Source organism: Sapajus apella, unplaced genomic scaffold, assembly GCF_009761245.1.
Source record: "Sapajus apella isolate SASKATOON/1434 unplaced genomic scaffold, GSC_monkey_1.0 scaffold1, whole genome shotgun sequence".
Lineage (NCBI taxonomy): Eukaryota > Metazoa > Chordata > Mammalia > Primates > Cebidae > Sapajus > Sapajus apella.
The window spans coordinates 56,114,895-56,141,639 of NW_022436941.1; the positions used below are offsets into that span (position 1 = coordinate 56,114,895).

The 26,745-nt window shown below is 34.7% G+C and overlaps 1 protein-coding gene across 2 annotated transcripts in view; it reads left to right on the top strand.

The window, feature by feature from the left end:
- EDIL3 (EGF like repeats and discoidin domains 3) overlaps positions 1-26,745 on the top strand; it is a 439,880-nt gene that overhangs the window by 310,377 nt on the left and 102,758 nt on the right. For both annotated transcript variants that reach the window (XM_032276660.1, XM_032276661.1), the window contains 3 exons: positions 5,385-5,540; positions 6,854-6,998; positions 11,147-11,331. In XM_032276660.1, the coding sequence (XP_032132551.1) occupies positions 5,385-5,540; positions 6,854-6,998; positions 11,147-11,331 (486 nt within the window). The remainder of the gene's footprint in view (positions 1-5,384; positions 5,541-6,853; positions 6,999-11,146; positions 11,332-26,745) is intronic.

A 26,745-nucleotide genomic window follows, 5' to 3' on the forward strand; every position in this document is an offset into this window, starting at 1 on the left:
TGGGGTAATAGACAATGATCTAAATTTATTTGAGAAGTTTATCAAATTGTCCCAACCCAATTTAGTAGTCTGTCTTTTCTCCTCTCATTTAAATATCATTTATTTCATATGCAAAAGTTTCCTACATATGGAGTCTATTTATTGGTTTTCTATTTTGTTCTATTTATATGTCTCAATGTGTGCCAGCATCACAGTATTTTGATTACAGTTTCAGTTGATAATTGCTGGTGTAGGATAGTTACATGTTGATCTTATATTAAGCAAACTTGCAGAGCTTTTAAATTAGTTTTTACTATTCCTTACTTCTCTAGAATTTTCAAAGTAAATTGTTAGTTGCATCATCCCCCAATATGAGCAATCTTGGCATCTTATCCTCTTCCCTTCTGCAAAGTGTTTTATAACCCTGTCTTGCTGCTTACTAGTTTATTCTTCAGCTATATCTCTTTGCTTCTTTGTTATTGAAACCACTCCACTGGGAATTTTATTTAGACAATTATATTTTTATATCCAATTATCCAATATTTCCTACTGGTTCTTATTTATATACTTGTTCCTGTCTTATGTCTCAGAAAGCCTTTGTCTTTTCAGGGATTTCTTTGGAATTTTAAAATCTGAATCTGTTCTTTATTAGATTACTCTTTATTCTAGTGTTAGTTCTGTTATATTTTTTTACCTTTTGATCATTGTGTTTACATTCCATAGAGAATTTGTTATTAATAGCTTGGCTAGTGATATACCTAGAAGGAAGGGTGAAATCTATGGCCCAGCTTGAGCTACTATAGGTGGATTGAGTTGGTATAGAGAGGATACCTCATAACAGAGTTATAATCTGTTCGGACTCTGCAGCCCCTTTTCCTGCAAAAGACTTCATCTGCCTGAGACACTGCTCTTACCAGGACCTCATCACTCTGTTTTATCTCCTTAGTCCGTAAACTGGGATGTGGAGGGCAGAGGGTACAACACTCAGGCCTGCTAGTGTTTACAGACTCGCCTCTAAGCCAGGCCCACATTTTTCCACTGCTTCTCACTGGTAGTGGGCAGAAACTGGGTAGATTAGGAAGAGCTCAACAAGCAAAATAGGAATGAGAAAAAGAAATAAAACATCTAGAAAGTTCTTCCCAAGCCTGATAATGTTTATGAGCCCTTTGAATTCCCCTCGATAAAGCCCAGACACACAAACATACACTGGGATCTCAAATTTCCACTTACACTAAGGCTTTACCATAGTTTTTGTTTTAGAGTTTGATAAATTTCAAAGCCTGCTCAGCAATGTTCTGTCCCAGGGCATCTTAAGTGCTGGATTCAGGAGAGAGGGCCAGTAGCCCGTGCTAGTTGCTATCTTGTCAAGAACCCATTAATTCTGCCCCCATTAATAAAGCTCATGATTAGATTTAAACACACACACACTTAACCATAGTAGCCCTAATATAGCTTTGGAAGTTGTTTGCAAAATTATCTTCATATGGTTGTTATTGAAACAGGAAAAGTTCGCTTGTTCCCCTCACAGGGGTGTGGCTCTCTTCTTCAGTTCCTCACTGTGCAAACCCCCTAGTGGGAGGAGACAGATGGGCAGCTGGTGGGGGAGCGTGGGCTCTGACCCCAGAGCAACTTCTAGAGGTGAATGTTTACAGCTCCCGAAGCCCCACTGGGCGTGTTACTGTGTGCTCTTTTAGTTCTGTCATCTGTAGGCAGTTTGTGTTAATCAGCTAAATTAGACCCTTTGCCTTATCACAAGAACAGAGGGCTTTCTCTATCCTGGGGTTCCTGCCTTGGTGTACTGGAAAAATCAGATCACACGTGGTCTTGGAGAATCAGTGCAAGGTTTTAATGCGTGCTAGAAGTACTCTCAGTGAGGTAGATGGGGAGCCAGAAGGGATATGGAGTGGGAGGGTGGTTTTCCCCTGGAGTTGGGCTGCTTAGCGGCAAAACTCTCCTCTAACTGCCCTGACCAAATTCCCCTTGGTGTCCACATCGTTCTGCCAGTCAATGGACTGCCAGCATCTGCCGGTGCCTGTCAGTGTGCTCTTCTGCTCCTCTGCTCCTCTCCATGCCCACCAGCCAGCTGTGTGCTCTTCTGCAGGTGCGTTCCTCTCAATGCCCTGTTGCCTGTGTGTGCCCACTTGGGTACTGGGGCTTTTATAGGCACAGGATGTGGGCATAGTGGACCAGGTGGCTTTGGAAAATGCAACATTTGGGCATGAAAACACGAGTGCTTGCCCTCACCTAGATCTGTGGGCACAGGCTTGAGGATGGAGCCGTCGCCAGGGTCCCCACCCTTCTCCTCCCAGCATGTCCCTGTCCCCTTCCCATATCATTATGATTATCGGCTTTTATAAATACACTTCTCAAAATCCAGATTTTTCTGGCATTGAGTGGTTAAAGGCAGAAGATGTAAAGGAAGTGTTTCTTTCCATTTAGAAAAACAAAACTTAAAACAAAAAAATACAGTTGTTCTAAGAGCTTTGTAGGTGGCAGATGTTAATATTTACACTTACATATCATATAGTCTTCGCATATTTTATTAAAACCCCCTTTACAAGAGAGGAAATTAAATTTCAAAAAGCTTAGAAAAATTGTTCAAAATTACGTAGGTTGGAAGTAACAGAACCAGGACTGAAACCCCCATCAGTCTGTTCTTCCCTTCTGCATACCCTTAGCATATGTTCTAAGCATTCTAAATTCACATTATTATTCTTCCTATTTGTATTAATGTCGGAGGACAACATTTGCTCAAAATATCTTACAATGCACTTTTGCTTTTTAAGGATATGCAATGTACCTACCACCCAGTGGGACAACAATTTCTCTCAAATCAGATACCACAAATAAAAATATTTTATTCCCTTTTCAAGTATCCATCAAGCTCATAGAGAATAGTTTAGAAATTTCTGTTGCAATCCTCAATAGACCTTTTACATAGTATGTGGGATAGTTCATACAGGGAGAATAAAACTAAGATCACATTTTAGTCATTGTTATTTTACAAAGAGGTCACAAAATAATGTTGGAATGGGATGGAAAGGAATTACTTGCAGATGTTCGTAAGTGGAGGTGTTTCCAAAATCATACTATATATTTTCTCCAAGGCTTATTTAGTTTATTTTCTATGGCAACATAGTTTACTGGTATTAAATTTGAGTATGACTATGATGGTGACAGCTTGGCTTCTTTATACTGAATATCTTATTTTCCAAGCTTAATAGTCCTAGATACATGTAAAGTCAAAACTTTAAAACCTGTAATTACTAAAACCTAGTGATCTTGAGCCTGTGTTCTTATAATTTTTTTTTTATTTTAGTTTTGTGTTTAATGGAAACAGTGCCAAAATTTAATTACAAATATCTACTAAAAGTTAAACTAGACACAATTCAAATTGGGTGATGCATAACTAACTGCAATTCCATCTTCCTAAAATATATATGCAGAGCTTCTAAATATTAAAGCAAGTAGAATTTTTACATGATTTATAATGATTTAGAGAATACAGACTCAGATTTTTATTTTTTGATACTGCTATGCATCTACAATTAAAGCTTTAGAAAATTAGTGCCTATAGCTCATGGGCCAAAACTCTAGCAAAGGTAATTTGGCCGCCTACAAGAGGTATAAACAAGATAACTGAAATGAGATAAAAGATAATTGAAAAAGGAATGTTCAGCAACATCAAATGTGAAACTTGGCTTCCAAAATGGGAAAAAACATGATTCAAAGTTTCCACTGTGTATGTTGTATGCATTGGGAATGTTTAAACTACAAAGATCTCAGATTAAAAAAAAAAAAAAAAAAAAAAGGAAAAAGAAAAAGAAAACGTCATGCATAAAATACTGAAAGAATGTGACCCATAGCAACGTGATAATTTACCTAGCATACTGAAATAAACTGTTGTTCAGACATTCCCTATTTCAAGTTGCACAGTTAAAACTTCAAAATCAATCTTTAAAGGACTAATGTAGATAAATGTAGATAAATATTAAGAGTAGCAAGTAAAATTTACATTTATGACGGATATTGTCTTTTTGACCCTCCAAAGAGGAATGGGAGTTAAAATATATTCGTGGTTGTAATGGTTGTGTGATGTCTGAACACTGAAATGGGAAAACCAAGCTTGGATATCTGAGTCCATCCACTTAGCATTGTTCAAGGAAAAAAGCGACCATAGAGCCAGCATTTTAACACAAAAATTTTGCTAATCAAAACCAGATTTTCTTTATATATGAGTAAGCCTGAGAATCACCTTGTAGGCAATAGTTGAGGGAGGGACTTTATGAGGTTTCAACATGGAAAATGAGACTTTACGAGACTCAGAAACAATGGTGATAGAGTACCTAAATGCTAACTCTCAAAGACTCATCCTAGGAAAACTCTAATCACTTGAATGAATCTGAATATTTTCTGGTTTTCTTTGGAAAATGATTTTGGAGTCATTAACTTAATATCATGATATGACATATTTAAATTTTTCCAATTTGTATTTTTGGCGATTTATAGCAATTTATCAAGAACATATAAAAGGTTTTCTAGACATAATAAAGGCATTTTAAAGCGAATAGAACACATTTTAATGTTTACCATATATGAATAAGGCACTTTTCTACTTTGTAGCATTTAAGTGTTATTAAATGTTAAGTGTCAAAAAGATATCTCTATTAAATATGAGAAGAATATTAACAATATTATTTGTTGTTGTTGTATGTTACTCCTGAAGCAAACTGTTGTAAAGTGGTTTGGAATGGGGAGAAAATATAAGAGAGAAAAATCACAGTTTTTACATATAATAAAATGAAGAAAAAAGGAAAGCAATTATTTAATTAAAAAAAAATTGCCACAAACTGCAGAGTAAAGGTACAGAAACTGAAGAGATATTTGTTTGTTTTTGATTTTGACATCATTGTTGTCTTTACTTTTTAAAATGCTGGTATTCAGAGACCTCAGTGAATTTGTCATGTTTTATTGTAAATGAAAATTTCTAGAAGCTTAAATCAGTTTATACACATTAACAGTTATATTGACAATAGAAGTTGATAATAATGACGCTAAGATTACTTTGACAAAAGAATATTCCCGTTTTTCAGTCTATCAAGTTATATCTGCATATCATGAGAAACCAAATGCTTTCTATACTTGTATTTCTGAGGCAAATTGCCCTTTTCATAGTCTGTTCACAAATATTTGTTTACTTAAAAATAGTATTTCATTATAGAAAGAGATTTTGAAGCTAAACTTATTATATGCCTATTTTAAATATTTATCAGTAAAAACTACATGAAAATTATTAGCTTTTTATATTATTAACCTGCATTAATAATGTTCCATTCCCAAAATTCATATTTTCAGTTTTCTTATTCTGAAAGCAATAAGATTATTGATTACGCTTGTCTTTTCAGATAAATTTGCAAAGGAAAATGAGAGTTACTGGTGTGATTACCCAAGGAGCCAAGAGGATTGGAAGCCCAGAGTATATAAAATCCTACAAAATTGCCTACAGTAATGATGGAAAGACTTGGGCAATGTACAAAGTCAAAGGCACCAATGAAGACATGGTAAGAGTGATTTAACCTACTTAATTTAAAAGTAAAATGTCATTGATAATCATTGATTATCAATGACAAGGTTTTCAGGAGAAGACTTATGTTGATTAAACTAAATTACCATTGCTTCTTGTTTTTAATTGGGCTAGTGCAGTGAAGGGAGTAGACATTTCTCCAATTTCTAAATTTAAAGTGGCTGACATTTAAGATTTTCACAGGTTTTAATTGGTGGTACTACAAATACTTTGACACAGATGGACATAGTCTTTTGTATGACAATTAAGCTTTATTTTAACGATGGATTTTTATTTCATTTTTATTGCTTTTGTGATTAACACACTTCTTAATGAAATAACTATTATATTAATCAAAACTATTATCTTAAAAGCAAGAAAAGCACTAAATGATAGAAAAGATATATACCTTCATATGCTTCATATTGGAAAATGATTTGTTACTTAGCAAAATAAAATAGCTTAGAGATATTGGCTAGAATATTCAGTATCTCCTTTTCTATTCCTATGATATTCCCAATTCTTTTGTTAGTTCTTCCTCAAAAAAATTTAATTTTAAAAACGTCAGGACTGCAGATCATGCCATTTAAAATCAAACATTATACTAGACTCTAATAAATTATATAAAATATTTTTTAAATTACCCTCTTAAATGAATTTAAATGAGGTTTTTGGTTTACATAAAATATAAAATAAGAATAAGTCTTCATGAATTTACGATGACGCATTTTATTACTTGATTTTTAGAGGCAAACATAGTTTTTAATAAGGAAATTTTAATAAGGAATCCTAAGTCCATTATCCAATTATTTGGGACTAGTTTATAAAGATATAATCTTGATGAGTCAAACCTTACAGCATCATAAATCTAATCGTAGCGTTAGAGAGACTGGATGATCAGGAAGCAGTAGCGAAGACTAGATTCTGCCTCAAATAGTATGAATACTAAGCGGTAAAATGAACAGACAGTCCCAGATTAAATTGAAGGATTTAAGATGTCCATTTCTCAAAAAAGAACAGCACTTCCCTGGTTCTGAAAGATTGGCCTTAAAATTGACAAGATCATCATTGTAGAATATAGATCATATCATGGGCCACAGTGGTTTACAGTTTTAATTAGAATTTTATGTATGGGTTTTATATTCATTCCTCATGGGGAGGTACCTCTCAAATGCTCCATACTCCCAAATTACGTAATCTGATCTTTGAAGGATTATTCTCGGTAAGGTACAGATAAGGTCAATATGTAAATATAGGTAAAGAAGCTGTTGCAATGAATAATTTTAAACTTTGTATTATGTTTTTATATAGGTGTTTCGTGGAAACGTTGATAACAACACTCCGTATGCTAACTCTTTTACACCCCCCATAAAAGCTCAGTATGTAAGACTCTATCCTCAAGTTTGTCGAAGACATTGCACTTTGCGAATGGAACTTCTTGGCTGTGAACTGTCTGGTAAGTTTCATATTAACTCTTTCTGTATTCTATTTAAAGAAAACAAAAAGGCATATTTGTATGTAGCCTGTTACTAACCTGCAAATTCAACAACCATAGAAATTTATTTCTGCTGCAAAATTGTCTACAATATGATTCGGGGAGAACCAGTGTGTGTTTATGTGTAGAATAAACAAGTTCTAAAACATGCTACAGGGTAGAATTAATATAGAAAGAGTAATGTGTTTTGTTGAGTGATCAAAGAAAGCACAAGGAATTCTCAGGGGAAACTTGTTACTTTTAGATGTGTCTCATTGTTTGGCATAATAACTATGATTTCTGTTTTGTAACAAAAGTTCAGTAAAAACTGGAATCTGGCTGACCTCATACACTGCAGTAAAGACTAGGCTACATGACACAGAAAAGTAAGCTTTACCTTTGTCCATCTACCATAAGAACTTTATCTTTGTCTGCTTACTATAAGAACTTTTTTTTTAGGTTTTATGAAACATGTAAATTTGTCATTCCTCCCAAGGGGACAATATTTCAATACCAAGATTGCTAGTATAAATTCATTCTTGGATCATTCTTAGCTAGCAACCTGCTTATTGTACAAATAGTGGTTATCCAGCTCAAGGATAATCCATCAAAGGACTCAGAGTCCCCCAGGAACATCAATATTAGATATAAAGGTGAAGACTTAATGTGTGGATGTTACAGTGGCCCCATTTCGATATAGCTAGATTCTGAATGAAATAGAAAATTTTGTCTAGGCATTTCACTTGTTAGATTTTTGGTAGTTGTTCTCATATTTCTGGCATCACAATTTATAAACTATCTTTGCCGTAATGGCCTGAAATTATTTTGTTCAAACAACTGTGAAGAAAACTAGAAGTGCATGTGTGCTCCACTTTTTAATGTAATCCTGAAGTGAGGAAAAACCTTTACCAAACCTAAAACAATACTACTTAATTAAAAATAGGAGAAAAAGTCCCTACAAAGAGACAACTGTGAGCTTTTTATTCATTTCAAGAGGTTACCTATAGGTTAAAGTGCATGCTTTATATCCGTTTCTCTTCCTAGATGTATTTGTGTTGCCTTGAAAAGGAGTGATTTTCAAGTAAATAAAATAAGCCCATTACATTTTAAGAATTAGAGTAATTTGGACAGGCAAGTGAACCTATTTTAAGAATCACATTTTCATATTCTATGTTGGTGTATTTTTTAAAGCAACCAACATGTGCTTTAGTACCATTAATTATCCTAACAGAGGTCTTTTCCTTATTTTGGTAATTTAATTCAGTTTATTTACTCCAGCTGTTAAGATCCAGTAAATCTTAGCAGACTTATTGCTGTACAGTGTTTGTATTCCGTGTCACTATATCATTACAGACCGGTGTCATCCCTAAGCCATTTATCATAAAGCAATCAAGAGGAAGCCACAATATGATGAGGTCTGCTGCAAGCCACATGGTTTTTAGTTGCTTAACATCACCTTCCACAATTTTTCAGTCTTTCGATTCATGAGGGTCAGTCTTTCATATATGGCATGGTTACGCCCCTAAGATGTGAATATATTTTAATTCCAAGTTTGACAAGAGGTTACACCTGACACTTTACAGGTTTTATTTTCTCAAAAGGAAGCAGTGCTGCATCTCCCAGCACAGCAAATTGATTTTGAACTTGCATGCAGAGAGTAGATGCTTCTAAAAACCAGAGCACTTCACTATAGAAATACCAATTTAATTGTTAACACTTCATTTTGTTTAAGTGCTGGCCACACTGGTAAAAAGAGTTAATTAATTTATATGCATGAAATTATATGGATAAGAAGTAAAATTTGTGGCATGAGGCACACTGGCAGAGAGGTTAGCTGTAACACTTGGAAATAAACACTAATGTAATGTACCAAACTGTTTTCCACTATCTAGTGGAACACTGTAAAGCCTTATTGTATTCAGTAAATTGTTGTTAAAATCTTTCACCCTGCCTAGAAGATCAGCAGTTAATCTCTTCCCAGACACTTCTAAAGATCATCTCCTAAACTATCTGAAAGAGGTATGACTTAAAATGTTTGGAATGAAACAGATTATGACCATAATTAGAGGAGGAATATTCATTATGAACAAATAAATATTTGGCACTTCTGAGCTAAATACTAGACAACAGAATGGCTAGGAAGTGAATTTTAGGGCTAAACAGAAATGGTCAAAGTTAAGGCATTCCTTTTCCATTAATTACTTCTATACTATATTACATCACAAAATAAGGGAAACAACTACCTTTCCTCTTCCCTGTATCTCCTGCAAACTAAGCAGAGTTTTCAAAGATGGGGAGTGGGATGCAGGCAGAGGCAAAGATGGGGATAAAAGAACAAGTCAGTTTTCAATGCAGATAATGCATGTTACCATGGAACTAACTTCCTGAAGATAAACAGCATGCCATTAAGGATGGTCCAACTTTCTGTAATCTTAGAGAATTGTTATGACTTTTTTTTCACCCAGAATATACATGTAGGCATTACAGCTCTCTTAATCAGGAGGCTTCAGATACGTATCTCCTACACCAAAATGCACTCGTGTTAAGACACACAGACCTCCATGCCATGTTTTCCATGTTTTCATAGGATATACATTTCCTAGATGGTGGAGGTGAAGGGAAATATGAGGAGCTTCAAGAAGGAGGAAGTAATCTAGATTGACCAGGACAGAAAGCAATTAGTTTTAGCTAAGAGTTACTGATCAATGAAGAGTTCTAAAGCACCTCTTTTGTAGTTTAGACTGTCAAAAGGGTCTAGTTTTAGAAACTGTACCCAATTATTAAATATTATGTAGTACTTGTTGATATGCTGATATTCCGGAACTTACCATTGCCATCTGTCGAGAGAGTTTTACAGAAATCATACAAATAGCTAACATTGACTGAATGCTGTGTGCCAGCAGTGTTTCTAAGTACTTTATGTTTATTAACTAATTTCTTAGAACACTTCTTTGAGGTAGTTTCTGTTCTTATCACCATCTTAAAGATGAGTAAATTGAGGCAGAAAGTAATTAAATAACAGGGTAAGACCACACAGCTGGAAAATGGGACCGTAGAGTGTGAGGAGAAAGTACTGGGTTGCAGAAGTGTCCTCTTTTCGTCTTCGCTGCCTTGATAATCAAACCCACCTTGTGAGTTACTTGACCAAAATTTAACAGACTCAGCCCCTGGCTTGTTTTGTGATAGAATCATGCTCTTTATTACAAAATTTGTGAAGAGCATTTGTCACAGTTGCAATTCAAGATTGGGAAATTGTGTGTATATATATACACACACAAACATATGTTCATGCATATAATTTTTCAAGAACAGGCAAGTCAAAATTTTTACCATATTAAACTAAAAACTATATGTGGTAGATTTGAGAATCTAACAAAAACACCTAAACTATATAGGTTATTGAATATGATTGAAATAAAATAATTTATCAAAGTTTTGTCCAGGAGTAGTCCAATTTTGGTAGAATCGTCTTATTATTTTCTGTTATCTATTAGTTTAAATTACACTTCAACAATGCCCAGCCCATGGTATACACTCAGTAAATATTAGATTCCTGTCTTACAGAAGAAGCCATTTTGGTGTTATAAGGATCTGTGATAAAGATTAACATATTTCTTGAAAAACAAAATGCTATTCAGTTTAAAATATAACAGTGGAGCAGTTTGTGAAAATGACTTTGTACTGAGGGAATTTTCATTTGCAGTAATATGAAAACAGATAAAGAAAAACAAATATACTTTGTGATAAAATATCCCATTTTTAAAGACACAATGAAACTTGAAAACTAGGGAGCAGTCGGGAACCCTCTCGTAATGAGGCAGGATAGAGCATTTCAAGATTGTTTTCATTGTGCAGAATCATCTGTCACAGAAAAGTAGTTTAAATTGTCTGTCTTGTTTTCAATTTTTCCAAAATATATTCTGACAAAATAGCTTGAATTGACTATCTTGTTTTTCGATTTTGTTTCAGATTTATTTCTGATTATAGCTTTTTTTTGAATTTAGATGCTTTCTCTTTGGAGGAATGAATAGCATTGTGTTTAGTCTTCTCTTTCCTATCCAAAATGAACACAGAAAAGTTCCAGGGTGATAAAGTGTTTTTCTCATGGAGTCTGCCTCATTTTCTCTCAGGTTGTTCTGAGCCTCTGGGTATGAAATCAGGACATATACAAGACTATCAGATCACTGCCTCCAGCATCTTCAGAACGCTCAACATGGACATGTTCACTTGGGAACCAAGGAAAGCTCGGCTGGACAAGCAAGGCAAAGTGAATGCCTGGACTTCTGGCCACAATGACCAGTCACAATGGTTACAGGTAAAATTTTCCAGAACTGTTTCATTATCCACCACTTATCTTTCTTCGAAGGTTTACTGTTGATTAAGTGAATGTCAGAGCCATTACCTTAATGCTAATTTAAATGTGCCTTCATCTTCGGCTTAACTAAATTGGTGAAACATAAATTTCTTATGAAGGCATGTCTGTGGGCTATTTTTACGCTGGTGTTGATTTACAGATGCCACTGTCAGCTTGATGCAGGAGATTGTACCAGATCACACTATGTGTATGTCAATTGATTGATTAGGAGAGCATTTGCATCTTAACTCTCATCCATTCTAACGTTTTGTGTTAATATTGGCTTTGAAAGCATGACAGCAGGAATCCAAAGGGTATTGAAATCATGCCACTGACCTGCATACTGTACACATAGAATCATGACTCATGACATGTTAGCTCCTTACCTGTGGTTGCTAAGCAATGAAGATGTTTGATTACATTTTCAAAACGGATCTTGCTTATAGAAGGAAACCATAGATACTACAGAATTTATTTATCATTTGCAAATGACGTGAGGTTACAGTCAGTGCTTTTTAAAACAATCTTCATGAAATTCAGTTATTTGTGGAGCACGTTTAAATATGCACAGGTTTGTTAGTGGCTTCTGTAGCAAAGAAAAGTAAGACAACTTAATTCCGTAATGAGATCACTTTATAGTGAAAGATACAAGTTCTTTCTTGTTGATTTTTATGCTGTATTCATGAGTTTACAAACTCTAGTAGTTCATTGCATTTCCAGAAACTATGAAAACAATTTAAAACAGCTAATTGCACCCCTATCAAACAGGATTTGCCAAATCTGTAACTCTTCTTATCAAGTTACCTGAAATTTGCAATAGTCTCTCCTCTCTGCTTCTCTCTTCTTTTTGAGACAGGGCTCACTCTGTTGCCCAGGCTGGAGAGCAGTAGTGCAATCGTAGCTCACTGCTGCCCTAAACTCCTGGGCTCCAGTGGTCCTCCTGCCTCAGCCTACCAAATAGCTAGGACTAAGCTGCACATCACCATACCCAGCTAATTTGTTTTTCTTTTGTGGAGACAGGTGTCTCACTGTGTTGCTCAGGGTGATGTTGTACTCCCAGCCTCCACCAGTCCTCCTGCCTCAGCCTTCCAAAGTGTTGGGATCACAGTCATGAGCTACCACATCCGGCCTCTCTTTTCAGTTTTTTCTTCAGTTGACCTTTCTTTCTCTTATTTCTACCTGTGCACAGGTAGAAATATTCACTTTTTTCCTACTTTCCCTTAACATTCTTTATTGATGCAGAGCTTTATTCAGTTCTCATTGGCTAGCACACATTATGGGTAATCGTGTAAATCTTTCTCCTATTACTGTTCTATGAACTCTTTGAAGGTAAGGAGTATGTTTTCTGATATATCATCCCAGCACCCAACCTTATAAGTAGGAGTGCTTCTTAAATTAAATTTATTTGTGATGTTTATTTGTGATGAACCTGAGAAACCCAGAAAGCATCACATAACATGATAAGTTGTGATGATACATCAGTGAGCAACACACTGTTTAAGCTCTTAAGGCATTACCTCTTCCTTAAAATATTCCTTTTATCTGACTTAGCTTACATTATATTCCATTATCCTCCATCCTTGTAGCAGATGTTTCCCAATGTCCTTTCCAGGTCACCCTTTTCTTCCCCATTATCTTCCTCTTAACACCTGTTTTACCAACTCCATGCGCTCACATTAACTGATTTAGCAAGTATTGGTAATTTCAGCTATGACAAAATGACTCAAATATCTTAAGACCATGTCCCTTCTTACCATCTCCACTGCTACTTCCATCATCTGTGCCCGCCACCCTCTTTCATATGGCTTTCACAGAAGCCTCTTAACCAGCTTTTTCATTTCTGGTTTCACTCTCTAAAAATTCATTTCTTAAGTTGTAACTCCTGTGTGTTTTATCCTCAAAGGCAAATATGATTCTCTTACTCAGTTGTTTAAAACTCTTCATGATTCCCTGTTTCAGAATAAAGTGCAAGTTCCTTAATATAGCCTAAGAGTTTTTGCGTGATTTGGCCCCAGTTTGTTTCTTACCGTACTCTTCTAAATTTGCTTGTACTTAAACCAAGTACCGTCTTCTCATCCTTTATAAACGTCCTCTTGCTACATGAAATGAATGGAAAGAGACTCTACCCCCAGCATTAGCTGCCTTCTGTTGTATTTAAATCCTTCAGTTTCAGTTCAGCTGTACCTTTCTCCGGGAAGGTTTTGCTGCCAAATCCATTCTGCCCACGTCTGACTTAAAATCTCTCTCCTGTATACTACTACATCCTCTGTAATTTTGTCACATAGCATTTTCCCACTGTATTGGAAGTTGTGTTTTTATGTTAGGCTGTTTGTTTCAAGAGGCTGAGACCATGCCTGTCCTGACTTTTTCAACTTGTTGTTCAGCATCTAACTAACCTGACGCATGGTGGGCACTCCGTAAAGATTTGTTGAGTGAATAAATGAATCATTCATTCCAAAAAGAATTCAAGTTATCAGTTTGACCCAATAGAGCATATAAGTTTGATCCCCAATTTAAGAGGCTATCTGGTACGTATTCTCAATTTTTTAATATTTGCAAGATAAATCTAAAAATTCTTGTTGAAGAGCTGGCCTTTTTTTAAAGAAACTAAATTTTTATATTACATTGCCATCATGAAGTTTTCAGGTTCTTACTTTGAAGAAATCATGGAAAATCTACTTTTCATCTGTTAGGCTTGACAATGATGAATTTAAAATTTTTCAATGCTGTGTATTCTAAATATTTAAATATTCCAGTCATGTATCAGATTGGCTGCATATAGCTAATGTTATTTGTGAGTCATAATGCTGTGTGGAATAAGGCAAACTATTTTACACCCCATAAGTAATTCAGGAGGGTGGTAGATTCTAGAAACATCTACAAAGAAATTGCAAATGGCAAATTTCCTTGGGAAGATAAAAATCAAACAGATATTTTTACATGAGTCATGGTGTAACCTTCATTATGAGCCCCCATCTATCACTTTGTTCAAGACGATTTTTCAACTATCTTCTTAAAATCACTTGCATGCTAAAATTGATTGATTTTTTTTGATAATAGGCTTTCTGTCAATTCAAGTTCTCATTCTTCTAATGTGTCTAATTTTTGTTGTGTCAAAACATATTCAGAGTCTTCAAAGCAAATTGACATCTTTTCTTTTATTTATTTATTCTCTGACATAATGCCAGAAAAAGGCCCAGAATTGTGACTATTTTTTAGTGTTTTCCCCTCAAGAGACTATAATCTGTTCAATTGTATATTGTTATGCTTGTTAGTATTTTTGTTGAAAATAAGATTAACATTTTCATAGATAACCCATGGGGTGATATTATTCTTAGGTTGTTTATATAGAGGCAATGTAGAGGTTAATTTTTATCCTGAATTTATTTATAAAATCAGATGTCCCTGAATTAACGTATATTTTTAACTAATATGCATCAATTCTGAGCAGTAGCTCCTCAGAAAAAAAGCCATGTCTGCCATTTAAAATCCCTTCCTTCATTATCAATTTCTTGCTAATTTTTTAAGAAATGTCTTTTATGTACCAACTAAAAATGTGACCCCCTAATAGAGTTTTACTTCAGTTTAATAGGTTTTTCTAAAACCTAATCAGACACCTAGCAATACAATTGTAAATTCAGCCCCCCAAAATACCCTTATGCCTAATTGTGACACAGCTTAAAGAATTCTTATGTATCCTTTTGGGAATTCATATGTATTCAAATATCATTTTAACATTCTATTCTTTTTATTACTCCAATGTTTTGTCTAGTCACTTCTATAAGATCAAAATGTCTGGAACTTCTCAAGCAAATGTTCCTGTGTGGTTTTTTTAAAGAGGTGATCCTACCTAATTGGTTAGCTTCTTTGACTTACTGCTAATCATAAAATCGTTAGCTATTCCTATCTGAACATGGCAAAAATGTGTGAGGGCCTCAGGCAGCCCTAAACCAAAGACATTTCTCAGGCCTCTGTGTATGATGTTTTGTAAAACTTTAAAATTCAAATAATACTTTGAGCAAAAAACTCTACAAATATGTTTTCCAAAAACCTCCCAAAGGTTACATTTTAGTTTTTAACTTTCAAAAAAATCTTACCAATATCTGAATTGGAAGATCTTGAGCCAATTATTCTTTACTCCTAGTTGGACATTTCTAACTCATGGTTAGGCTAGATATTAATCTTTGTTATAACAATAAAGTGACATTTAACTCAGAGATATTTTTAGTGTAAGACTATTAGCTTCTGTAGTTAGTTTCTAAACAAAGCAGCCAGAAATTGTGTTGGATTTTAAGGTGGATTAAATAAAACAAGTAACAGAACAGTGGAAGCATGCAGTAGGTACCCAGTATTGGATAGATCCCTTCTGTTCCTTTCTGGTGGACTGTGTACCATCAGGAGAACAGAATTTGATACCACCAATTTTAATCAAGAATGAAGATTTGCATATGTATTCTTCACTTCCTCCAAAAGGAAATTTCCAATAAAAGAATGAAATGTAAAATAATACTTTGTTAGATCACTGCAAACTGTAGGTAGTGTTGATAAATTACATATATTGGCACTGGCCCACAGAAACTTTGAAATGTCTTTATCTAAGTTGCATCAGACATTTCAGCTTCTTTACCTAGCAATAATAAAGTGAGTACTTCATCATTTGCCAATCTTCTCTTCTGAAACTACATTTTTATTAAAGCAGTTATGTGTTTTTAAATCTATTATGACTGGCTTTCAAAAGAAAGATTAACTTCTGTTTTTAAATATGCTCAGATTAGACAAACTGAAATTAAACATTGTTAAGATGCTTAAAGACATTCTGTGAGGAGCAGGAACATTGCTAATGATCATGCTATCAACTGTAAAGATATCTACTGATTTATTTTGGTTTTGTTCCAGGAAATAAGCAAATTGTACTCTGAGAATTAACCTGGATTAACTAAAAACTTATTTTAAAGTAAAATACTACAAATTCTGTTATAATGAATAGATTGTACATGTATTCTTTGCCATACTGGTAGTTACTACAGAAAATGGATAGTTCACTATCCATAATTAAATCTACTAAAACAATTTTCAGATTTCACAAAGGATAACATAATATAAATGACTAACAGGAAGGAAAATGTCACAATTCCACCTAAGAAATGACCTTTTGGTCTATTTCATAAGACATTTGCTAATTTAAGGTCGTCTGCGTAGTATTTCAACCAAATTAGTAGAATTAATAGAGTTATTAGACTGGACATTTTAGTGTTGACCTTTGTCAAAATTGCATCTAACCCTACAGATTTTCATTTCAATACTAATTTTGGGGATATGCGTAAGAAAGCAATTGAATCTAAGCTTTCTAATTAAATAAGTCTTATTTAATTTAGTTCATGTCAGATTTTTAAAAGGGATTATTCTAAACATAAAATTTATAACTTCCTTAAAGCCATTAACTTCTTTTGCCCTCTGGACAATTTATTTACAAGAAAACTAAAGAAAAGTTTTTCAAAATTAAATGACCACCAGACCACTAGGAAACATTTGCCAATATGAAGGAATATTTTGATTTTCAGTTCATGGTTCCAATATTTTATATTTATAAAGGGTTCACCTAAAAAGAAGATCTAAAAGAGATCAAGTAATGAAAGTTGTGTCCAATTGTGAGACAGCTTCCATTCTTCTATAGTATTGATATATTTTGGAGTGTGTTAAGTGAATTGAAGGCAACTCACACTTTGCTAGGACTATAAGTCATCTTTCTGTATTTTTTTTTAAATCACAGTGAATAAGAAATCTTTTTGATTTTTATAATTGTATGATGTCAAAAGGAATCCCCACTATCCAATTAGAAAAAAGAACTTTAAAAAAAATAAAAAAACAAAATTGAAAAAAACATTGTACAGAAAATACTTAGAGCTCAAAGAAAAGTGCAGCCAATATCAATGTAGGATGGCAAGTGCATAATATAGATGTCAGGGCTGACAAATTATATCAATAGTCTAAAACATCAGTGTTCTTTCTTTTTCATGGAAAATGGAGATATTACAAAAAAAGATCAAACCCCAGCCTATTTTCTCCTTTTAAAAACCTCCACACCCATAATATTCTGGTATCTAAATGATGACTAGATGAATCCAAAGAAATCAGAAAATTATCAAGAACACCAGCTGATTTCTTCATAATGTAGCGCAAGTATGAAGCTAACAAAAAGTCATATAACAATTATTGAACCAAATATAGCCATCTAACCTTCAAATAAACCTATAAAAAGTTAACTTTTGTATAATGAATAACATATCTACTTAATACCCAAAATATTGCCTCCATGTTTCCCCATCCATTCTAATTTTAAGTAATTTATTTGATTTAGTGTCTTACATCTTTCTAAAAACAGCTTAGAGAACAAACACTTCCATAAGACAAGGGAGTAAGATATAGTAAGGGATTATTAAATACTAACATACAAGCACTTAGATACAGAAAATCATTGAAAAAGGCCCAAAGTAGTAGTTTCTGCTGGCAATGAGAAAGAAATAGATCAGCTTCAGATACAGGTACAATTTTGGAAATACAAGCCCCAGAGGCACATAAAAAATGCATGGAAGCTTTATGGTTTGGAGGTTATTTTAGATGATTGTATAGTTTTTGAATTAAAAGAAGTGTATTTGAGGCACCTGTTAGAACAAAACACAATGCCAGGTGCAAGGAACTGAAAGGCATATTCAGTATTATATCTGCCTGCATGTGTGATTACCGATGCCCCAATTGTCATGAACTCACAATTCCAAAAGCAAGAAACAGAAATTTAGGATGTTGGGTGCTTCTGCTTGTAAGTGGTATAGAAACCATTGAAAAACAACGATAGAACTTAAAAGAATTCCATGTGCACAGCAGGCCAGCTCCTGTTTTTTGATAATGCAAACTAGATGACTTCTGATTCCTGTGTGTGCAAATGAATTTTCATTTGTGACATATTAGTTATCTTTGTAGTAACAAAACACAGCTGTAAGAATGGTAAACACTCTCTTCTAAGAATATGAGCTGAAAATCTGCCAATGAGTTAAATTTAGAACTTGGGAATACTGTTTCAAATATTATGAGCATTTGTAAAGGCTTTTAAATAAAATTAGAATCAATTGTAATCAGTAATCTCATTTTATCTTTAAAGCAGCCCTCTCAGTGAGATAAGTTATGTCTGTTTTATAATGAAGAGTCAGAGAAGCTTGTTAAAGATTGCATAGCCAGTGAGGGGTCTAAAGGGGATTCAGCACTTTTCAGGAAGACTGTGAGGTAATTTTTACCACAGTATTTTCTAGACTTATGATTGAAGTGACTCATTTTTCAGGGGATATCTGTTGGATTAGGAAGCCTCTCCAATGCCCAGTCTTGATCAACACAGATCTGGTCGCTTACCTTGTCTTGAATAAGTGCTCTGGGTGGGTCCAGGCAGACTCTGTAGATTCTGGGGATCCAGCTTGCTATCTAAATTTGTGGCGCCACAGTATGACAATTGTACATGTCTTCCAGTGTTACTGAGCATTGAATACACACGCATACACACGTATGAAACATTTGGAAAATGCAATTCCTCTATTTTTCGTTTAAAATAAAACAAAAAATAGGAATGGAAATTCTAATATTTTCTCCCCACAACCCAATGATATGTTTGTTATTCACACTTTATGTTTTAGAGAACCTTACTCTGTCCATCAAGCTTGCTCATAGTTAAGCTCACCTGGCTCCATTGCTTTGGTTTATCCCAGAGACTTTCATAATATTTCCTCAAAGCCAGTGATGCTATAATAAGCCGTAGTCACTTTTTGTTTACATTTATGATTGTAAATATCCTTCATTTATGAAGTATTGATTTCTTAGCTGATGTAAACATAAAATAAATTTATTTATAGAAAATTTTGCATTCATTTATTTTTAATTAATAAAATTAGCATTTGTGTAGGGAAAACACCAGTGAAGTGACTTTCAAATGTCTAATGTCTTTGTTTTTTGCTGCTATTTTAATTCTTTAGAATAGTGCGCCTTCTGGACCTAGCCAAAGTCTTTTCTGAATTGATCTTTGGTCCGATTCTTCTCTGAGATTCTTTAAGATGTGGCTAAGGACACATTTATTTGCTTACAGCTTCTGGGTAACAACTTTCTGGAATTAGTTTATATTTTTAAAAAAAATAGGTATACATTTTTTTGGACTAGAACAGATTGTGACCTTAGTATTAAAATCAACCAAAGTTTTGACTTCTTAACTAATTGCTTAGGTTCTTGCCCAGGGCCAGTCAGAGAATCTGGATGCTGCTCCTGCCATTTGACCTGCCCTCTACTTCCAGCAGTTTCTAATATGTGTCTGACTTGTCTCTTGCCCTGACTTCTCCGCCTGAGCTTTGCTGGGTGCTTGTTGATTGGCTTATCTACTGATATGGTTTGACTGTGTCCTTACCCAAATCTCATCTTAAATTCTAGCTCCCATAATTCCCTTTTCTTGTGGGAGGGACCCAGTGGGAAATCATTGAATCATGGGGGCAGTTTCCCCCATACTGTTCTCGTGGTAGTGAATAAGTCTTATGAGATCTGATGGTTTTATCAGGGGATTTCCTCTTTCTCTTGGCCCTCATTCTCTCATTTTCCCTGTGGCCATGTAAGACGTGCCTTTTGCCTTCCGCTGTGATTGTGAGGCCTCCTTAGCCACTTGGAACTGTGAGTCTATTAATCCTCTTTCTCTTTATAAATTACCCAATCCAGGTATGTCTTTATCAGCAGCATGAAAACAAACTAATACGTCTACCGTATAGCTTTGCATTCCAGCTCTAGCATGCCCTCTGAAGGGTAATTGGTTGTTTCCTGGCAGCCCACTTTCATTTCTGTTGAAGTTTCAGGAACTGCCCTGGCTCTTATGGTGCCATCTGATGCCACTTTGACTTCTGGCTTCTCAGTATATGTGAGTCTAGCTTGCTGCCATAGCTGACCTCCACCTTAGGCTGTCCACCACCCTCAGTGCTAGTCCTTGTTGTGAATTCAAAACTACTATCCCAACACAAAATTTCCATTGTCCTGATGACCCTTTGCAGATAGTTCCACTAACAGATTTGGGTTCATCTGACTGCAGACCCAGTTTTCAAAATGGCCTTCTTTTTCTTCTTTGATGTTGAACTGATCAAATTAGGGAAATGTATATAGCACTCTTTCATCCTAAAAATGCAATCCTTTAAAACGAGTTACCTTTTCTTTCTCTCCAAATGATAAATCGTATCATCATTTTTCAAAATATATCCTGAAAATCACTGCTTCCATAAGGTAAGCAGTGATTCCAAAAAAAAAAAAACCAAAAGGTTCTATGCTGAAATACATTTTGTAAATTCTATATCCTCTTTAATGTTCTTCATTTTTCACATGCATATTAACATAAAGCCTCTTGAGAGTCCTGTTGCCAAGAGATTTGTTTAACTCTTTTTTTAGTTGATGATTTTCTAACTTGTTTTTCATGGAGTGCTTTTTAACATGGATGAAGCTGGAAGCCATCATTCTCAGCAAGCTAACACAGGAACAGAAAACCAAACACCGCATGTTCTCACTCATAAGTGGGAGTTAAACAATGAGTAGACACAGGGAGGGGAATGTCACACAGCAGGGCCTGTTGGGGGTGGGGAACAAGGAGAGGGATAGCGCTAGGACAAATATCTAATCTATGCAGGGCTTAAAACCCAGATATTTATAAGTGCAGCAAACCACCATGGCACATGTATACCTCTGTAACAAATGTGCACATTCTGCACCTGTATCCCAGAACTTAAAGTAAAATTAAAAATAAATAAATAAAAACAACTACCCTAATACCCCATAGGAACCACTATGGAATATTGTGTATTAATTAAATTGTATTTCTATACCACTTTGTTGTTTTCAAAGGGCTTTTCTAGTTTTTTTATTGTATCTTTCTAATAATATGTGTACATATTATTATTTGTGTAAATTTCCCTATCTAAAAACATGGAAAAAACAATTTTCAGACATTACATGACTTAATCCTGCAAATGGCAGAACTTGACCCAAAAATCTTGTCTCCCTTTTCCGTTGAGTTCCATTTTCTCGTCACTGTTTGTGGCTGACATCACATAGAATGTGGTTTAACTTTAGCAACCGTTTTTTTTTTTTTTTTTTGCATCAATATTTTTTTCAGTACAGCACAATATATGCAAAATATGTGTATCTGCAAACTTGGTTTTCCAGTACACTGCATGTCTCTTTTCCTACTTCATATAACAAGCAATTTCAATTCTTCATTCATATCTGTGTAAGCCAAACATTTGAAATTACCTAAATGAATCCAAAGCATTGCTATCATTTCATCTTCAGAATGGTGCACATAAGCTAAAGTGAGCCCAGATACACCTGAGGAATAGTCAACCCCTGTCATGAATAAAATGAGTCATAAGCATTGGCCACTCTAAGCAAGGAAAGTAACAAATGAACACTTTTACCTGCTGAGAAGGAGTTCTTAAGAGAAGTTTACAACAGCACACAAATATTTATTTGTCACTCAAATGGGAAAAATTTTCTGTCCTATTTCTTAAACTGCATTGAACTTTCTTTAAAACTGTTTTTTTCTTGCTTAAAATGATAGAGTATCATTGCTACAACTTATCTTTATACAAACTGTAGTTTGTCCTCCTGCAAATATTAACCTGCTTTGGTTTTGCCTTCTCTATATTCATGATGTAAAGTTCTCTCTCCTGGTTCCAACGAAAGGCTCTGACATATGTTTAACTTTAATGTAGAATCATATTAGGATATTCACCATTTTAAAATGGGACACCAAACATAAGCAGTAGACATTTTGTAGTCTTTCCCACTTGTTGAGTAACAGGAACTCTGCTATGAAAGCATGATTATTTTTTGCCTTGCAGGTTTTCCTCATTCAAAAAGCCAGAATATAGGCCCTTTGGATAATAAGATTTCTGTATCCAATATATTTTCTTCTTTCATGCTTGGTATCCTTTAAATAAAAAAATGTAAAGGAGGCAGGAGTGTTCCTGTTTACTTTTACTCAGAATAGGTTTAATAAAAAAAAAAAAATAGTGTCAGACTGGAAGCAGTGGCTCATGCCTGTAATCTCAGCACTTTGGTAGGCCGAGGTGGGTGGATCACCTGAGATCAGGAGTTCAAGGCCAGCCTGGCCAATGTAATGAAACCCCATCTCTACTAAAAATACAAAAATTAGCTGGCCATGGTGGCGGGCACCTGTAATCCCAACTACACAGGGGGCTGAGGCAGGAGAATTGCTTGAACCCAGAAGATGGAGGTTTCAGTGAGCCAAGATTATACCACTGAACTCCAGCATGGGCAACAGAGTGTCTCAAAAAATAATAATAATAATGTGTCCATTTGTACTATTTTTTAATGCTTTTGAAAATTGATTAAAAGATTTTTCTACAAGGTTATCTATCATAAAAAAAAGCAAAGTGATATTTATCTATAGCCATTATTAGTTTCTATTTTTATTATACTTTGTCCCATAGTTTTAAAATAAAATATGGAACAAAGTTTGATAGTGATTGCATTCAGGGTTGTATTATCATTATGGCATTGGGTGTTTATGATTACTATTACTATTGTATATACAGCATAATTAGCAAAACCAAATGTGGTTAAGAGGGTTTAAGGTAAATCAGTGAAATAGCAACAAGGGTAATAGAACAAACTATTATCTGAGTTAAACTCTGAGTCACTTTTCAGCGAACTCTTAACATCCTAAAACCTATTAAAGGTTAAGTCTTTGTTTCTTTCATGAAAAAGCACTGTAGAGTTTTAATTCCCAAAGCTGTAGGATTTGATGGCCCTTTGTTAAGTACCACAGAACCCATCTGTTCTGTTAGGCATATGCCTTATGATGTGGGAGAATCTGTAATACAAGGTAATGGATCCAAAGTACTTTAGATTAAGACACTAAATTATATATATATATATATATATACACATATATATATGTATACACACACATATATACACAAAAATATAAGTATATAAGTATATAAACTTATGTATATATATACGTATATATAGAAGTGTGTGCATACATATATATATATATATATGTTTTCTACAAGCTGTCTCAAAGCTCTGTAATGGGAATAGGAAAAATTCTAAAAATAAAGCAGCTTTAAAGATCTCAGTAGGAAAAAGCACACACACACACAGCTGCTTGTATCTGCTTACATGTTGGGGTCAAAGTCATTTTCTCAAAGCGTGGTTTGGAGACCTCCTGCATCAGAATCAGTTGGTGGCATGGGCTGGCTGAAAATGCAGATTCTTACATTTTATCCCCAGAGATTCTGACGTTATTAGGTCTGTGTTGGGCAAAGAAATGTGTGTTTTTGGACAAATATCTTTGAGTTCTTGTGCAAGGTGACGTTCAAGAAAGAAGTAATTGATTATTTATTATTTGAAATGTTCGTTTAAAGGGAATCATACTCTTCTTTTTTTTTTTTTTTTTTTTTTGAGACAGCATCCTATGCTCTGTTGCACAGGCTGGAGTGTAGTGGCACGATCCTGGCTCACTGCAATTTCCACTTCCTAAACTCAAGCGATGCTCCCACCTCAGATTCCCAAATAGCTGGAGCCACAGGCACACACCACCATGGCTGGCTAATTTTTGTATTTTTGTAGAGACGGGGTTTTGCCATGTTGCCCGGGCCGGTCTCGAAGTCCTGAGCTCAAGCAATCCATCTGCCTGCGCCTCCCAAAGTGTTGGGATTACAGACGTGAGCCACTGTGCCTGGCCTGAAGTCCCATCCTAATGAGACTTGCTTAGATATGCTGACTTTTGAAGATTGCTTGAATATGAATCTAATTGCAATTTAAGATTAAAGTATCAGGACACTCTAAACTAAAGAAATTCTATGGTACCAGTATGCAAATGTTAAAAATCCAAGCTTATATTGATCTTTTGTTAAATGAATAAATCCAGCAACAAATCTTTAATTTATCCTAACTCTGTAGGAAATAAAGTATATTAAATATCCATATATAGAATCAAATCTAAAATTTATGAGAAAGAAGATCTGTTTTGATATCTGTAATTTAAGTATTCTCTGGCTAGAATATATATATACACATATATATATGTATATATATATACCCTTTATGTATATATAATTAAGTTATGAATATTTTTATTTTGCCCTTTGATACATGTAACATAATAATGGCTATTCAAACAATGACTATGAGGTATTACTAATTTCTGAAGTGCCATTTGAAGAGAGAAAATATGGTCAGTGAAGATGGAATATTTAGTTTACTGTTGTTGTATGTTAAAGAGGCCTTGGGTAAAGTAGGTACATGAGGCATGTTTAAAGTGTGTTGAATAATATGATCAATCTATGTGCAGTTTGTAGGATTTTGAATTCACAGATGCATTTTATAACAGACAGTATCTGAAATTGTTAGAGTGTTAAACTCTATAGCAGGACCATCTGGGTTCAAACCCCTTCTCTGCCACTAGTTGCATGACAATGGGCAAATTCATCTGTCACTGTCTCAATATTCTTATTTTCTAAATAGGAATTATAGTATTTGTCTTATAGGATTGTGTTTAGGATTAAATAAATTAACACTTATAAAGTGCTTAAAGGATAATTGCTATGAAAATGTTAGCTATTATCATTTTGATTAGAATGACTAGGTTCCCCGTAAAACTGTATATGGCATTTGCTTTCATTTAAGACCACCAGATAAAAATACAGGACACTTAGTTAAATTTGAATTTCATATAAATGGTGAATTTTTTTAGTATAAATGTTTGTCAAATATTGCATGGGATGTACTTTTTTTTTTAAAAAAAAAAAGTAGTTTATTTGAAATTCAAAGTTGATGGACATTTCTTGTTTCATTTGCCATATTCAGCAATCCCATTTTCACTCCATCTCATTTGCTTTCTGTTCTCTGGTACATCTAATTGACCTAAGTTATGATGCTGATATAATGATGATTTGGGGTCAATAGATAATGATTTTAGCAGACTGCTCATCTGTAATTGTTTTGTATTGTGCCTCTATTCCCAGTAAATAGGTATTGAAAAGTCTAATAATTTATTAACTTTCAAGCAAATAAGCTTAAATTGACTTTCACATCAAAAGTTTTAATCTCTATTTTATGCCGGGGGAAGAGATGCTATTTTGTATTCTGACTCTCCTGTGCTTACTGGATTGCTGGGAATCAGATGAACCCTTTGGATCCACAGATAAATTCAGGCGATCAATTCAGTATCCTTTTTATACAATAACTCAGTATAATATTTTCTATTTTGAGGATGTGTTGAAGTTGCTATGAGTGCCTCTGAATGACTCTAAATGACATTTGGGATCTTTGGTCTACAGTTTGTAGAAATTGTCACTGGATGGCATTTAAGATCCTAAAAGTTATTTTTAGCTCAGTGGATTCGTATAATTTAAAAAAAAAAAAAGCAGTCTTTAGGACTTGAACTCAAATCTTTATCCCCTTAGCTACTACCTATGTGAAATTGGGAATGGCATTTTACCCCTGGGCAACCATTTCTTCATCTGAGAAATATAGTAAACACCCATTCCAGAAGGCTGTTGAAAGACTAAATAGAATCAGTCCTATAAAATACACTGCATGTGCCTGAAAGGATGTTACATGCCCATGTGAGTTCTTTTCCCTGCCTCTTCCTCAGCATTAACATAGAAATTAGAGATTGGGAGTACTGGAGCCAAGTTTGGTCCAAAATCTTGTGGCTGTGTTATTTTAAATCAAAAGACAAAGATAAATGAGGAAACAGGGCACTTTGTGTCCCTAGCTTTGAATCCGATTATTTTGTATATTCCAAAAACTGCCTAGAATCCCAGATTTTTCCACAATAGCTCTACTTAACTATCAATGAACAACGCTGGAAAATCCCACCACCAACAACAGCACCCTTTATGAGATTGTCCACTGTTTTTAAAGCCCAGCTTTCCTTCTTTGGAAAGGCACTCTCATAGGGGAGCTATTCTGGTCTAACAAGGTATTTGTAATGGAAGCTGCCAACGTAGTCAGGCATCTCCTGGCCTCAGCTGAGCCCTTCAGTAAAAAGCCCAGAACTTCCATGTAAAAAGGACTTAAGAAGCACATCTTGCTGGAATTGTCTTGGAGAAGGTAGAGACAGAGATAGGAGATAATCCTTTAAGCTGTGTTTGTAGAGCAAGCACACCATAATTTATGACAAAATGATTAGAGAGGCTTTGTGGGAAATTGAAAGAGGGACTTAAAACTCCCAGCCCCCTATTCCTTGGGGTCTACATTTGGCATACAGGTGTGAAATTGGGAGATATGCTGGGTGCAGACTGGTCCTGACCTACCACGTGAGGAGAGCCACTGAGG